Here is a 17,823-nt window from a genome sequence, read left to right as displayed (position 1 = left end):
CATCTCTCTCTCCTTCAGATATGATATTATACCGTGTGTGTATTCATCCAGCTACAGAAGACTCTTTTAATTGGTAATTTGATTCAGTCTGCTTCCTTATTACACAGAGAAGGGGAGGGTGTGGGAGAGGAGAAAGAAGAGAGGAGAGAGATCATTTTTTAACTTCTTATGGCTGCAAGGGGCAGTATTGAGTAGCCAGTTAAATTGTGCCCATTTCAAACGGCCTCGTACTCAATTCTTGCTCGTACAATATGCATATTATTATTACTATTGGATAGAAAACACTCTCTAGTTTCTAAAACCGTTTGAATTATTTCTCTGAGTGAAACAGAAGTCATTCTGCAGCACACTTCCTGACCAGGAAGTGGAATGTCAGAAATCGATGCTCTGTTCAACTTCATGCCTATACATGGGCATGATACGTAAGAGTCTACATACACTTCATACACCTTCCCCTGGTTGTCAAGAGGCGGTGAGAGAAAAATGTCGTGTTTATCTTGGTCTGAGGTGGAATTAAAGCTCTTTGTTTGACGTGACCGTCCACTTCCTGTTTCTGGAGCGCGCGAAAGAGGACATGGATTTGCCTTCTGTTTTGCTCTCGTTATGGACGACTAACATCTCCGTCTTAGATTTTATTTGATACATGTGACCATATCATCGTAAAGTATGTTTTTTCAATATAGTTTAATCAGATTATTGAAATTTTTTCGGGAGTTTTGCCGTGTTCCGTTCTCTGACTTTGTTTACGTTGGAGAGATCCGTGCCACTTGGCAAGTGCGCTTCCTAAATCGAGAGGGAAAATGAAGGTTCTAAATCCAAACACCGACTGTTCTGGACAAAGGACACCTTGTCCAACATTCTGATGAAAGATCAGCAAAAGTAAGAAACATTTTATTTACATTTACATTTAAGTCATTTAGCAGACGCTATTATCCAGAGCGACTTACAAAATTGGAAAGTTCATACATATTCACCCTGGTCCCCCCGTGGGAATTGAACCCACAACCCTGGCGTTGCAAGCGCCATGCTCTACCAACTGAGCCACACGGGACCACATTTTATGATGCTATTTCATATATCTGTCGAACTGTGTACTAGTCGTGGGCGGCCAACGTTTTGGCTACTCTAAGCTATACCGAAGCTGCATAACGTAATGAAGTTATTTTTAGAATTCTAACACTGTGATTTCATTAATAACTAATGGATCTATCATTTCCTATACAACATGTATTTTTTAGTTATGTTTATGAATAGCTATTTGGTCAGAATATGTGTGTCAGAAAAAGTGTCAGTAAAATATCCGAACGTTGTGGGAAATAGTAGCTACGTTAGCATAATGGGTAACCACTGATTTCAGCTCTAAATATGCACATTTTTGAACAAAACATAAGTGTATGTATAACCTGATGTTATAGGACTGTCATCTGAGGAAGAAAATCAAGGTTAGTCAAAAATTATATATCTTTTGCCTGTTTGTTACGATCGCTTACTTTTGCTACTGGGAAATTGCTTGTGTTTTTGGCTATTGTGGCTACGCTAATATAACGCTATATTGTGTTTTCGCTGTAAAACACTTGATAAATCGGAAATTTTGTCTGGAATCACAAGATGCCTGTCTTTCAATTGCTGTACACTATGTATTTTTCAGAAATGTTTTATGATGAGTAATTAGGTATTTGACGTTGGTGTCTGTAAATATTATGGCTGCTTTCGGTGCAATTTATGACTGTAGCTGCAATGTAAACTATGATTTATACCTGAAATATGCAAATTTTTCTAACAAAACATATGCTATACAATAAATATGTTATCAGACTGTCATCTGATGAAGTTGTTTCTTGGTTAGTGGCTATTTATATCTTTATTTGGTCGAATTTGTGATAGCTACTGATGGAGTAAAAACTGATGGAGTAAGAATAGTGGTGTCTTTTGCTAACGTGGTTAGCTAATAGATTTACATATTGTGTCTTCCCTGTAAAACATTTTAAAAATCGGACATGTTGGCTTGATTCACAAGATGTGTACCTTTCATCTGGTGTCTTGGACTTGTTAATGTGTGAAAGTTAAATATTTAAAAAAAATATCTTTTGAATTTCGCGCCCTGCACTTTGAGCTGGCTGTTGTCATAAGTGTACCGACGTCGGGCTTGCACGCCAAACAGTTAAACACCAATCCATAGCCTTTGATCTCTCTCATGTTAAAGGCACCCCAGCGTATATACATGAATGCATACAGAATGTTACCAGAGGGTCTGTACGGTCTTGTAACAGAACAATCTACACAGAATGTTGCCAGAGGGTCTGTACGGTCTTGTAACAGAACAATCTACACAGAATGTTGCCAGAGGGTCTGTACGGTCTCCTAACAGAACAATCTACACAGAACGTTACCAGAGGGTCTGTATGGTCTCCTAACAGAACAATCTACACAGAACGTTACTAGAGGGTCTGTATGGTCTCCTAACAGAACAATCTACACAGAATGTTACCAGAGGGTCTGTAAGGTCTCCCAACAGAACAATCTACACAGAATGTTACAGTAGGTCTGCACGGTCTCCTAACAGAACAATCTACACGGAATGTTACTAGAGGGTCTGTATGGTCTCCTAACAGAACAATCTACACAGAATGTTACAGTAGGTCTGCACGGTCTCCTAACAGAACAATCTACACAGAATGTTACAGTAGGTCTGCACGGTCTCCAAACAGAACAATCTACACAGAATGTTACTAGAGGGTCTGTACGGTCTCCCAACAGAACAATCTACACAGAACGTTACTAGAGGGTCTGTACGGTCTCCTAACAGAACAATCTACACAGAATGTTACTAGAGGGTCTGTACGGTCTCCCAACAGAACAATCTACACAGAATGTTACCAGAGGGTCTGTAAGGTCTCCCAACAGAACAATCTACACAGAACGTTACTAGAGGGTTTGTACGGTCTCCTAACAGAACAATCTACACGGAATGTTACTAGAGGGTCTGTATGGTCTCCCAACAGAACAATCTACACAGAATGTTACAGTAGGTCTGCATGGTCTCCTAACAGAACAATCTACACAGAATGTTACAGTAGGTCTGCACGGTCTCCTAACAGAACAATCTACACAGAATGTTACAGTAGGTCTGCACGGTCTCCTAACAGAACTATCTACACAGAATGTTACTAGAGGGTCTGTACAGTCTCCCAACAGAGCAATCTACACAGAATGTTACAGTAGGTCTGCACGGTCTCCTAACAGAACAATCTACACAGAATGTTACAGTAGGTCTGCACGGTCTCCTAACAGAACAATCTACACAGAATGTTACAGTAGGTCTGCACGGTCTCCAAACAGAACAATCTACACAGAATGTTACTAGAGGGTCTGCACGGTCTCCTAACAGAACAATCTACACAGAATGTTACAGTAGGTCTGCACGGTCTCCTAACAGAACAATCTACACAGAATGTTACAGTAGGTCTGCACGGTCTCCAAACAGAACAATCTACACAGAATGTTACTAGAGGGTTTGTACGGTCTCCTAACAGAACAATCTACACAGAATGTTACAGTAGGTCTGCACGGTCTCCTAACAGAACAATCTACACAGAATGTTACAGTAGGTCTGCACGGTCTCCTAACAGAACTATCTACACAGAACGTTACTAGAGGGTCTGCACGGTCTCCTAACAGAACAATCTACACAGAATGTTACAGTAGGTCTGCACGGTCTCCTAACAGAACAATCTACACAGAATGTTACAGTAGGTCTGCACGGTCTCCTAACAGAACTATCTACACAGAACGTTACTAGAGGGTCTGCACGGTCTCCTAACAGAACAATCTACACAGAATGTTACAGTAGGTCTGTACGGTCTCCCAACAGAACAATCTACACAGAATGTTACCAGAGGGTCTGTAAGGTCTCCCAACAGAACAATCTACACAGAATGTTACAGTAGGTCTGCACGGTCTCCTAACAGAACAATCTACACAAAATGTTACAGTAGGTCTGCACGGTCTCCTAACAGAACAATCTACACAGAATGTTACCAGAGGGTCTGTACGGTCTCCCAACAGAACAATCTACACAGAATGTTACAGTAGGTCTGCACGGTCTCCTAACAGAACAGTCTACACAGAATGTTACTAGAGGGTCTGTACGGTCTCCCAACAGAACAATCTACACAGAATGTTACTAGAGGGTCTGTACGGTCTCCCAACAGAACAATCTACACAGAATGTTACTAGAGGGTCTGTACGGTCTCCTAACAGAACAATCTACACAGAACGTTACTAGAGGGTCTGCACGGTCTCCTAACAGAACAATCTACACAGAATGTTACAGTAGGTCTGCACGGTCTCCTAACAGAACAATCTACACAGAATGTTACAGTAGGTCTGCACGGTCTCCTAACAGAACAATCTACACAGAACGTTACAGTAGGTCTGCACGGTCTCCTAACAGAACAATCTACACAGAATGTTACAGTAGGTCTGCACGGTCTCCTAACAGAACAATCTACACAGAATGTTACAGTAGGTCTGCACGGTCTCCTAACAGAACAATCTACACAGAACGTTACAGTAGGTCTGCACGGTCTCCTAACAGAACAATCTACACAGAATGTTACAGTAGGTCTGCATGGTCTCCTAACAGAACTATCTACACAGAATGTTACTAGAGGGTCTGCACGGTCTCCTAACAGAACAATCTACACAGAATGTTACAGTAGGTCTGCACGGTCTCCTAACAGAACTATCTACACAGAATGTTACAGTAGGTCTGCACGGTCTCCTAACAGAACAATCTACACAGAATGTTACAGTAGGTCTGCACGGTCTCCTAACAGAACAATCTACACAGAATGTTACAGTAGGTCTGCACGGTCTCCTAACAGAACAATCTACACAGAACGTTACAGTAGGTCTGCACGGTCTCCTAACAGAACAATCTACACAGAATGTTACAGTAGGTCTGCACGGTCTCCTAACAGAACAATCTACACAGATTGTTACCAGAGGGTCTGTACGGTCTCCCAACAGAACAATCTACACAGAATGTTACCAGAGGGTCTGTAAGGTCTCCCAACAGAACAATCTACACAGAACATTACTAGAGGGTTTGCACGGTCTCCTAACAGAACAATCTACACAGAATGTTACTAGAGGGTCTGTACGGTCTCCTAACAGAACAATCTACACAGAATGTTACTAGAGGGTCTGTACGGTCTCCTAACAGAACAATCTACACAGAATGTTACAGTAGGTCTGTAAGGTCTCCCAACAGAACAATCTACACAGAACATTACTAGAGGGTTTGCACGGTCTCCTAACAGAACAATCTACACAGAATGTTACTAGAGGGTCTGTACGGTCTCCTAACAGAACAATCTACACAGAATGTTACTAGAGGGTCTGTAAGGTCTCCTAACAGAACAATCTACACAGAATGTTACAATCTATATCATTCACTTCATTAAAGACACCCCTCCATGCACACCTCTCATGTGTCCTCTCTTCCCTCCCTTTCTCTCTCTTCATATCCGTGCGTCATCTCTCTCTCTCTCTCTCTCTCTCTCTCTCTCTCTCTCTCTCTCTCTCTCTCTCTCTCTCTCTCTCTCTCTCTCTCTCTCTCTCTCTCTCTCATTGGCATGGGAAACATATGTTAACATTGCCAAAGCAAGTGAAGTAGACAATATACAAAAATAAACAATAAAAAATTACAGTAAACATTACACTCACAGAAGTTCCAAAATAATAAAGACATTACAAATGTCATATTATGTATATATGCAGTGTTGTAACGATGTGCAATTGGTTAAAGTACAAAAGTGAAAATAAATTAACAGAAATATGGGTTGTATTTACAATGGTGTTTGTTCTTCTTGTGGCAACAGGTCACAAATCTTGCTGCTGTGATGGCACACTGTGGTATTTCACCCAGTAGATATGGGAGTTTATCAAAATTGGGTTTGTTTTCAAATTCTTTGTGGATCTGTGTAATCTGAGGGAAATATTTGTCTCTAATATGGTCATACATTTGGCAGGAGGTTAGGAAGTGCAGCTCAGTTTCCACCTCATTTTGTGGGCAGTGTGCACATATCCTATCTTCTCTTGAGAGCCAGGTCTGCCTTCGGCGGCCTTTCTCAATAGCAAGGCTATGCTCACTGAGTCTGTACATAGTCAAAGCTTTCCTTAAGTTAGGGTCAGTCACAGTGGTCAGGTATTCTGCCACTGTATACTCTCTGTTTAGGACCAAATAGCATTCTAGTTTGCTCTGTTTTTTTGGTAAATTCTTTCCAATGTGTCATGTAATTATCTTTTTGTTTTCTCATGATTTGGTTGGGTCTAACTGTGTTGCTGTCCTGGGGCTCTGTGTGGTCTGTTTGTGTTTGTGAACAGAGCCCCAGGACCAGCTTGCTTAGGGGACTATTCTCCAGGTTCATCTCTCTATAGGTTGATGGCTTTGTTATGGAAGGTTTGCAAATCGCTTCCTTTTAGGTGGTTGTAGAATTTAATGGCTCCTTTCTGGATTTTGATAATTAGCGGGTATCGGCCTAATTCTGCTCTGCATGCATTATTTGGTGTTTTACGTTGTACACAGAGGATATTTTTGCAGAATTCTGCATGCAGAGTCTCAATTTGGTGTTTGTCCCATTTTGTGAATTTTTGGTTGGTGAGCGGACCCCAGACCTCACAACCATAAAGGGCAATGGGTTCCCTAACTGATTCAGGTGTTTTTAGCCAGATCCTAATTGGTATGTCGAATTTTATGTTCCTTTTGATGGCATAGAATGCCCTTCTTGCCTTGTCTCTCAGATATTTTAAAGCTTTGTGGAAGTTACCTGTAGCGCTGATGTTTAGGCCGAGGTATGCATCGTTTTTTGTGTGCTTTAGGGCAACGGTGACAAGATGCAATTTGTATTTGTGGTCCTGGCGATTGGACCTTTTTTGGAACACCATTATTTTGGTCTTACTGAGATTTACTGTCAGGGCCAAGGACTGGCAGAATCTGTGCAGAAGATCTAGGTGCTGCTGTAGGCCCTCTTTGGTTGGTGACAGAAGCACCAGATCATCAGTAAACAGTAGACATTTGACTTCAGATTCTAGTAGGGTGAGGCCGGGTGCTGCAGACTGTTCTAGCGCCCTCGCCAATTCGTTGATATATATGTTGAAGAGGGTGGGGCTTAAGCTGCATCCCTGTCTCACCACACGGCCCTGTGGGAAGAAATGTGTGTTTTTTGCCTGTTTAAACCGCACACTTGTTGTTTGTTTACATGGATTTTAAAATGTTGTATGTTTTTCTCTCTCTCTCTGTGTGTTCAATAATAGTAGCTATTTACACATGCACACAGAGTCCTCCCCATTCTCCATTTGCACTGTCGTCCAGTTTCTTCTCAGTTTCCTCTCTCTCTCTCACACACACACACACACACACACACACACACACACACACACACACACACACACACACACACACACACACACACACACACACACACACACACACACACACACACACACACACACACACACACACACACACACACACACACACACACACACACACACACAAACAGACAGACACAGAGGTGTGTTAAAAGGTGTGTTGGGCTGGAACAGAAATATCCTTTGTCCTAAGTCCTACCTGAGCTGTGTGTGAGGTATGGACTGATGATTCTATAGTCTTACCTGGACCGTGTGTGGGGTATAGACTGTGGACCATGGCCAGATGAGGAACGACTTGCATGTACTGGGACGGGGCTACCATTTGATTGACATGCTCCCCAGCCTCTGATTTGTGGAGTACACTGATCTGGGCAGGGCAAGAATAGAAAGCAAGGTTACAGGTATAATACATGTCTCAGAAAATATAAGAGTAAACTACAAATAAGGACTATTAGACACAGAACCGTCAGAGATTTTCTGCGAAAAGGGCAGGGGAAAAAAGTTGAAAAGGGCAGGAAATGTTTAATCAAATATAATTTCTGAAAACACAGGAACATTGGAACTCCTGTATTTTTATCGTTCCGCTCTCTAGTCCACTGACCTCCAGGGTGAACTCATTGCTGGTGTAGCGTCCGTTTAGCTCAGAGCAGGTGAGACGGAACTTCCTGTCTGGGGTCTGGGTGGGGTGCCAGTTGTAGTAATGCACCTGCCTGATCACCTGCTCATAGTTGGACATGGAGTCCACACCTGAGAGAGATGGTGGACACATTCCTATGGTCACTACCAGTTTCATAGATACAAGGGTTACGGTTATAAAGGAAGATAGGGGTTATGGGTATAGAGGAAGATAGGGGTTATGGATATAGAGGAAGATAGGGGTTATGGGTATAGAGGAAGATAGGGGTTATGGGTATAGGGGAAGATAGGGGTTATGGATATAGAGGAAGATAGGGGTTATGGGTATAGAGGAAGATAGGGGTTATGGGTATAGAGGAAGATAGGGGTTATGGGTATAGAGGAAGATAGAGGTTATGGGTATAGAGGAAGATAGGGGTTATGGGTATAGAGGAAGATAGGGGTTATGGGTATAGAGGAAGATAGGGGTTATGGTTATAGAGGAAGATAGGGGTTATGGATATAGAGGAAGATAGAGGTTATGGGTATAGGGGAAGATAGAGGTTATGGGTATAGAGGAAGATAGGGGTTATGGGTATAGAGGAAGATAGGGGTTATGGGTATAGAGGAAGATAGGGGTTATGGTTATAGAGGAAGATAGGGGTTATGGATATAGAGGAAGATAGGGGTTATGGTTATAGAGGAAGATAAGGGTTATGGATATAGAGGAAGATAGGGGTTATGGGTATAGAGGAAGATAGGGGTTAAGGGTATAGGGGAAGATAGGGGTTATGGATATAGAGGAAGATAGGGGTTATGGGTATAGAGGAAGATAGGGGTTATGGGTATAGAGGAAGATAGGGGTTATGGTTATAGAGGAAGTTAGGGGTTATGGATATAGAGGAAGATAGGGGTTATGGTTATAGAGGAAGATAGGGGTTATGGATATAGAGGAAGATAGGGGTTATGGTTATAGAGGAAGTTAGGGGTTATGGATATAGAGGAAGATAGGGGTTATGGATATAGAGGAAGAGAGGGGTTATGGATATAGAGGAAGATAGGGGTTATGGGTATAGAGGAAGATAGGGGTTATGGATATAGAGGAAGATAGGGGTTATGGATATAGAGGAAGATAGGGGTTATGGATATAGAGGAAGATAGGGGTTATGGGTATAGAGGAAGATAGGGGTTATGGATATAGAGGAAGATAGGGGTTATGGGTATAGAGGAAGATAGGGGTTATGGATATAGAGGAAGATAGGGGTTATGGGTATAGAGGAAGATATGGGTTATGGGTAGAGGAGAAGATAGGGGTTATGGGTATAGAGGAAGATAGGGGTTATGGTATAGGGGAAGATAGGGGTTATGGGTATAGAGGAAGTTATGGGTTACGGTTATATCGGAAGACATGGGTTATGGGTATAGAGGAAGATAGGGGTTATGGATATAGAGGAAGATAGGGGTTATGGGTATAGAGGAAGATAGGGGTTATGGGTATAGAGGAAGATAGGGGTTATGGATATAGAGGAAGATAGGGGTTATGGGTATAGAGGAAGATAGGGGTTATGGGTATAGAGGAAGATAGGGGTTATGGGTATAGAGGAAGATAGGGGTTATGGATATAGAGGAAGATAGGGGTTATGGGTATAGAGGAAGATAGGGGTTATGGGTATAGAGGAAGATAGGGGTTATGGATATAGAGGAAGATAGGGGTTATGGTTATAGAGGAAGATAGGGATTATGGTATAGGGGAAGATAGGGGTTATGGTTATAGAGGAAGATAGGGGTTATGGTTATAGAGGAAGATATGGGTTATGGGTAGAGGGGAAGATAGGGGTTATTGGTATAGAGGAAGATAGGGGTTATTGGTATAGAGGAATATAGGGGTTATGGGTATAGAGGAAGTTATGGGTTACGGTTATAACGGAAGATAGGGGTTATGGGTATAGAGGAAGATAGGGGTTATGGGTATAGAGGAAGATAGGGGTTATGGGTATAGAGGAAGATAGAGGTTATGGGTATAGAGGAAGATAGGGGTTATGGGTATAGAGGAAGATAGGGGTTATGGGTATAGAGGAAGATAGGGGTTATGGTTATAGAGGAAGATAGGGGTTATGGATATAGAGGAAGATAGAGGTTATGGGTATAGGGGAAGATAGAGGTTATGGGTATAGAGGAAGATAGGGGTTATGGGTATAGAGGAAGATAGGGGTTATGGGTATAGAGGAAGATAGGGGTTAAGGGTATAGGGGAAGATAGGGGTTATGGATATAGAGGAAGATAGGGGTTATGGATATAGAGGAAGATAAGGGTTATGGATATAGAGGAAGATAGGGGTTATGGGTATAGAGGAAGATAGGGGTTAAGGGTATAGGGGAAGATAGGGGTTATGGATATAGAGGAAGATAGGGGTTATGGGTATAGAGGAAGATAGGGGTTATGGGTATAGAGGAAGATAGGGGTTATGGATATAGAGGAAGATAGGGGTTATGGATATAGAGGAAGATAGGGGTTATGGTTATAGAGGAAGTTAGGGGTTATGGATATAGAGGAAGATAGGGGTTATGGATATAGAGGAAGTTAGGGGTTATGGATATAGAGGAAGATAGGGGTTATGGGTATAGAGGAAGATAGGGGTTATGGATATAGAGGAAGATAGGGGTTATGGATATAGAGGAAGATAGGGGTTATGGATATAGAGGAAGATAGGGGTTATGGGTATAGAGGAAGATAGGGGTTATGGATATAGAGGAAGATAGGGGTTATGGGTATAGAGGAAGATAGGGGTTATGGATATAGAGGAAGATAGGGGTTATGGGTATAGAGGAAGATATGGGTTATGGGTAGAGGAGAAGATAGGGGTTATGGGTATAGAGGAAGATAGGGGTTATGGTATAGGGGAAGATAGGGGTTATGGGTATAGAGGAAGTTATGGGTTACGGTTATAACGGAAGACATGGGTTATGGGTATAGAGGAAGATAGGGGTTATGGATATAGAGGAAGATAGGGGTTATGGGTATAGAGGAAGATAGGGGTTATGGGTATAGAGGAAGATAGGGGTTATGGATATAGAGGAAGATAGGGGTTATGGGTATAGAGGAAGATAGGGGTTATGGGTATAGAGGAATATAGGGGTTATGGGTATAGAGGAAGATAGGGGTTATGGATATAGAGGAAGATAGGGGTTATGGGTATAGAGGAAGATAGGGGTTATGGGTATAGAGGAAGATAGGGGTTATGGATATAGAGGAAGATAGGGGTTATGGTTATAGAGGAAGATAGGGATTATGGTTATAGAGGAAGATAGGGGTTATGGTTATAGAGGAAGATATGGGTTATGGGTAGAGGGGAAGATAGGGGTTATTGGTATAGAGGAAGATAGGGGTTATGGGTATAGGGGAAGATAGGGGTTATGGGTATAGAGGAAGTTATGGGTTACGGTTATAACGGAAGATAGGGGTTATGGATATAGAGGAAGATAGGGGTTATGGATATAGAGGAAGATAGGGGTTATGGATATAGAGGAAGATAGGGGTTATGGTTATAGAGGAATATAGGGGTTATGGGTATAGAGGAAGATAGGGGTTATGGTTATAGAGGAAGATAGGGGTTATGGATATAGAGGAAGATAGGGGTTATGGGTATAGGGGAAGATAGGGGTTATGGGTATAGAGGAAGTTATGGGTTACGGTTATAACGGAAGATAGGGGTTATGGATATAGAGGAAGATAGGGGTTATGGATATAGAGGAAGATAGGGGTTATGGATATAGAGGAAGATAGGGGTTATGGTTATAGAGGAATATAGGGGTTATGGGTATAGAGGAAGATAGGGGTTATGGTTATAGAGGAAGATAGGGGTTATGGGTATAGAGGAAGATAGGGGTTATGGTTATAGAGGAAGATAGGGGTTATGGATATAGAGGAGGATAGGGGTTATGGATATAGAGGAAGATAGGGGTTATGGATATAGAGGAAGATAGGGGTTATGGGTATAGGGGAAGATAGGTGTTATGGATATAGAGGAAGATAGGGGTTATGGGTAGAGGGGAAGATAGGGGTTATTGGTATAGAGGAAGATAGGGGTTATTGGTATAGAGGAATATAGGGGTTATGGGTATAGAGGAAGATAGGGGTTATGGTTATAGAGGAATATAGGGGTTATGGGTATAGAGGAAGATAGGGGTTATGGTTATAGAGGAAGATAGGGGTTATGGTTATAGAGGAAGATAGAGGTTATGGTTATAGAGGAAGATAGGGGTTATGGTTATAGAGGAAGATAGGGGTTATGGTTATAGAGGAAGATAGAGGTTATGGTTATAGAGGAAGATAGGGGTTATGGATATAGAGGAGGATAGGGGTTATGGTTATAACGGAAGATAGGGGTTAAGATTATAGAGGAAGATAGGGGTTATGGATATAGAGGAAGATAGGGGTTATGGGTATAGAGGAAGATAAGGGTTATGGGTATAGAGGAAGATAGGGGTTATGGGTATAGAGGAAGATAGGGGTTATGGGTATAGAGGAAGATAGGGGTTATGGTTATAGAGGAGGATAGGGGTTATGGTTATAACAGAAGATAGGGGTTAAGATTATAGAGGAAGATAGGGGTTATGGATATAGAGGAAGATAGGGGTTATGGGTATAGAGGAAGATAGGGGTTATGGGTATGGAGGAAGATAGGGGTTACGGTTATAGAGGAAGATAGGGGTTAAGATTATAGAGGAAGATAGGGGTTATGGATATAGAGGAAGATAGGGGTTATGGGTATAGAGGAAGATAGGGGTTATGGGTATGGAGGAAGATAGGGGTTATGGGTATAGAGGAAGATAGGGGTTATGGTTATAGAGGAGGATAGGGGTTATGGATATAGAGGAAGATAGGGGTTATGGGTATAGGGGAAGATAGGGGTTATTTATATAGAGGAAGGTAGGGGTTATGGGTATAGAGGAAGATAGGGGTTATAGGTATAGAGGAAGATAGGGGTTATGGGTATAGAGGAAGATAGGGGTTATGGATATAGAGGAAGATAGGGGATATGGATATAGAGGAAGATAGGGGTTATGGTTATAAAGGAAGATAGGGTTTATGGGTATATAGGAAGATAGAGGTTATGGATATAGAGGAAGATATGGGTTATGGTTATAGAGGAAGATAGAGGTTATGGATATAGAGGAAGATAGAGGTTATGGGTATAGAGGAAGATAGGGGTTAAGGGTATAGGGGAAGATAGGGGTTATGGATATAGAGGAAGATAGGGGTTATGGGTATAGAGGAAGATAGGGGTTAAGGGTATAGGGGAAGATAGGGGTTATGGATATAGAGGAAGATAGGGGTTATGGGTATAGAGGAAGATAGAGGTTATGGATATAGAGGTAGATATGGGTTATGGTTATAGAGGAAGATAGAGGTTATGGATATAGAGGAAGATAGAGGTTATGGGTATAGAGGAAGATAGGGATTATGGTTATAGAGGAAGATAGAGGTTATGGATATAGAGGAAGATAGGGGTTATGGATATAGAGGAAGATAGGGGTTATGGTTATAGAGGAAGATAGGGGTTATGGATATAGAGGAAGATAGGGGTTATGGGTATAGAGGAAGATAGGGGTTAAGGGTATAGGGGAAGATAGGGGTTATGGATATAGAGGAAGATAGGGGTTATGGGTATAGAGGAAGATAGGGGTTATGGGTATAGAGGAAGATAGGGGTTATGGGTATAGAGGAAGATAGAGGTTATGGATATAGAGGAAGATAGAGGTTATGGGTATAGAGGAAGATAGGGATTATGGTTATAGAGGAAGATAGAGGTTATGGGTATAGAGGAAGATAGGGATTATGGTTATAGAGGAAGATAGAGGTTATGGATATAGAGGAAGATAGAGGTTATGGGTATAGAGGAAGATAGGGATTATGGTTATAGAGGAAGATAGAGGTTATGGATATAGAGGAAGATAGGGGTTATGGATATAGAGGAAGATAGGGGTTATGGGTATAGAGGAAGATAGGGGTTACGGATATAGAGGAAGATAGGGGTTATGGATATAGAGGAAGATAGGGGTTATGGGTATAGGGGAAGATAGGGGTTATGGATATAGAGGAAGATAGGGGTTATGGGTATAGAGGAAGGTAGAGGTTATGGATATAGAGGAAGATAGGGGTTATGGTTATAGAGGAAGTTAGGGGTTATGGATATAGAGGAAGATAGGGGTTATGGATATAGAGGAAGATAGGGGTTATGGGTATAGAGGAAGATAGGGGTTATGGGTATAGGGGAAGATAGGGGTTATGGATATAGAGGAAGATAGGGGTTATGGGTATAGAGGAAGGTAGAGGTTATGGATATAGAGGAAGATAGGGGTTATGGGTATAGAGGAAGATAGAGGTTATGGATATAGAGGAAGATAGGGGTTATGGTTAGGTGTTTGCATTGTAACATAGATGGAGGCATGCCATAGGTGGAGTTGGAGTTGGGGTAGGAGTCAGAGGTTAGATAGGGATTAGGGGTCAGGCAGTTAAATGTTTCCATGGTGACTTACCGTATATAGACATGCCGGAGGTGGAGTTGGTGGCGTCCAGGTGTTTCCCCAGCAGGGTGCTACGCTGCAGCTGGAGACTCTCCTGCTCCGGCCTCAGCTCCTCCCCCAGCACCAGGATGTCACAGTAGTCCAGGTTATGAAGGATCTCCTCCTGGACCCCCGGCCTGCCCGCTGAAACACACACACACACACACACACACATGTGAGAATGAATGTACACACACACACACACACACACACACACACACACACACACACACACACACACACACACGCACACACACACACACACACACACACACACACACACACACACACACACACACACACACACACACACACACACACACACCCAATGAAGGTCTACAGTAGCCTCAACAGTTCTCTGTGAACAAATTTTGAACAAATTAAAATTTCTTCCAAAATGAAGGAGAGGCAAGAGAGAGATAGAGATTGTCATTTTTTTTCAGTTTCAGTTTCATTTACTTAGCTAGAAAATGCAGCAAGCTAGTTTAGCCTACTCAAACACCCTGCTTAAAGAGAGGGATGCTATGTTAGCTAGCTGGCTATGACTATCTAACACAACACTGGAACTCTTCCAAGTCAAGGTAAGCTTTTGGTGTTACTAATATATTGCCACTGGGACCCGCTGGTGTAACTGTTAAACTGCTACGTGACTATACACTGTAACGTTACTGCATGATTGTATCGGGTTTACTAACGTGTTACTAGTACTTCTATTAGCTATGTTGATTATGACGTTACTTTAGCTAATATGCGACTCGTTTCAGGAAACTATGCCTTTGTCACGCGTCACCAGGAGAGCCGTTTGAACGTAAACTTTTTATTTTTATCAAAATGTGTTTTTTTGGCAGAAATTCCTTCTGGAACATGTGAATTTCATGTGCCTTAATAACAAACTTGTATGCCATCTGCAAATACAAATACAATTGTTAAATTACGAGCCTAGTTGGTTTAGCCACAGAAAAATTCTGCAACCTTCCCGCTAGTCATGATTGGCTGAGATAATGAGTGGGCTGGACATGCAGGGAGATGAGTTTGGATTGGTTTGCCATACAGCCCGCTTCTGTCTATTTGAGCTGGGCAGTATGTCTAGGTAATCCTGTCTAACGCATAATTTTTTTTAAAGTATCGTATAGTAAAACAGTATAAGCCTAATGTCAAGTTAAAGTGTACTGTTAGCTAGCTAACGTTAGCTGGCTGGCTCGCTAGCTAACATTACGTGCATGTCGAGTTTTGAAATGAGTGTAATTTGAGTATAATACAGTAGCTAAGGAGATGGAGAAAAACCCTGTGTCATCTTCAAATTAATTGCTACCATGGCATCTGACAGGAGACGCGTCCATCCATGATGTATATGGGTAAGATAGTATAGCTAGCTACATTTTCAGATATTACACGTTTCCAATTTTGACAGGAAGTGGTTTCATTTCAAGTTAAAGTGTACTGTTAGCTAGCTAACGTTAGCTGGCTGGCTCGCTAGCTAATGTTAAGTGTATGATCTTATTATTCTTATCTCAGAGCCATTTGCTTGACTAGTTAGAGCCTATTGTTAGCTAGCTAACATTGAACCTGGTTGGTAAACTACCTGCAGATTCATGCAGGGTAGTAACATCATGAGTTGGGATTATGGCTCATTGTTTAAACTTCTTATGGCTGCAATCCCGTTAAGGGGATTATATGACAACAGCCAGTGAAAGTGCAGGGCGCCAAATTCAAACAACAGAAATCTCATAATTAAAATTCCTCAAACATACATGTATTTTATACCATTTTAAAGGTAATCTTGTTGTTAATCCCACCAAAGTGTCCAATTTCAAATAGGCTTTTCAGCGAAAGCACCACAAACGATTATGTTAGGTCACCGCAAAATCACAGAAAAACACAGCTATTTTTCCAGCCAAAGACAGGAGTCACAAAAAGCAGAAATATAGATAAAATGAATCACTAACCTTTGATGATCTTCATCAGATGACACTCATAGGACTTCATGTTACACAATACATATATGTTTTGTTCGATTAAGTTCATATTTATATCCAAAAACCTCAGTTTACATTGGCGCCATGTTCAGAAATGCCTCCAAAATACCCGGAGAAATTGCAGAGAGCCACGTCAAATAACATAAATACTCATCATAAACTTTGAGGAAAGATACATGTTTTACATAGAATTAAAGATAAACTTGTTCTTAATGCAACCGCTGTGTCAGATTTCAAAAATCTTTACGGCAAAAGCACAATATTCAATAATCTGAGAACAGCGTTCAGCCACAAAAGTAAGCCATACAGTTACCCGCCAAATTGTGCAGTCAACAAAACTCAGAAAAAGCATGATAAATCTTCACTTACAGTACCTTTGCTGATCTTCGTCGGAATGCACTCCCAGGACTCCCACAATAAATGTTTGTTTTGTTTGGTAATGTCCATCATTTATGTCCAAGTAGCTACTTTTGTTAGCGCGTTTAGTACACATATCCAAACGCTCGTGCAGGTCCAGGCGAACGTCGGACGAAAACTTCAAAAAGTTATATTACAGGTCGAATAAACTTGTCAAACTAAGTATAGAATCAATCTTTAAGATGTTGTTATCATAAATATTCAATAACGTTCCAACCGGAGAATTCCTTTGTGTCTATAGAAGTAATGGAACGCAAGTCGACATCATGTGGAATGCACGTGGCCAGACCATTGACTCAAACAGCTCCCATCCGGCTCAACATCACAGTAGAAGCTTCATTCAATGTTCTACAGACTGTTGACATCTAGTGGAAGCCGTAGGAAGTGCAAACAGATCCATATCCTACAGTGTCTTCAATAGGCGATGAGTTGAAAATCGACCAACCTCAGATTTCTCACTTCCTGGTTGGATTTCTTCTCAGGTTTTTGCCTGCCATATGAGTTCTGTTATACTCACAGACATAATTCAAACAGTTTTAGAATCTTCAGAGTGTTTTCTATCCAATACTAATAATAATATGCATATATTAGCAACTATGACTGAGGAGCAGGCCGTCTACTCTGGGCACCTCTGTGCACCTTTCATCCAAGCTACTCATTACTGCCTCTGCAGCCATAAGAAGTTATCTAGCTAGCTAGCTACATGTCTTAACAAAATACTCTCATCTGAGTGTGCCAGAGTGTAGAATAACTGATGAATTTACGAACCTTCAAAGCCCGTTGAATATGGCCGGTGTCAGTAAACGTCGGGA

The 17,823-nt window shown here is 41.6% G+C and overlaps 1 protein-coding gene across 1 annotated transcript in view; it reads right to left on the bottom strand.

The window, feature by feature from the left end:
• LOC120028427 (calsyntenin-2-like) overlaps positions 1-17,823 on the bottom strand; it is a 129,702-nt gene that overhangs the window by 19,019 nt on the left and 92,860 nt on the right. The window contains exons 9-11 of the mRNA XM_038973647.1: positions 14,592-14,762; positions 8,039-8,184; positions 7,681-7,804 (exon numbers count right to left, since the gene is read on the bottom strand). Of these exons, the coding sequence (XP_038829575.1) occupies positions 7,681-7,804; positions 8,039-8,184; positions 14,592-14,762 (441 nt within the window). The remainder of the gene's footprint in view (positions 1-7,680; positions 7,805-8,038; positions 8,185-14,591; positions 14,763-17,823) is intronic.

The sequence above is a fragment of the Salvelinus namaycush genome, chromosome 34 (genome assembly GCF_016432855.1).
Source record: "Salvelinus namaycush isolate Seneca chromosome 34, SaNama_1.0, whole genome shotgun sequence".
In the NCBI taxonomy this organism is placed as follows: domain Eukaryota; kingdom Metazoa; phylum Chordata; class Actinopteri; order Salmoniformes; family Salmonidae; genus Salvelinus; species Salvelinus namaycush.
Note: the sequence above shows the minus strand (reverse complement) of the source record. Positions and strands in the feature narration are given on the sequence as shown.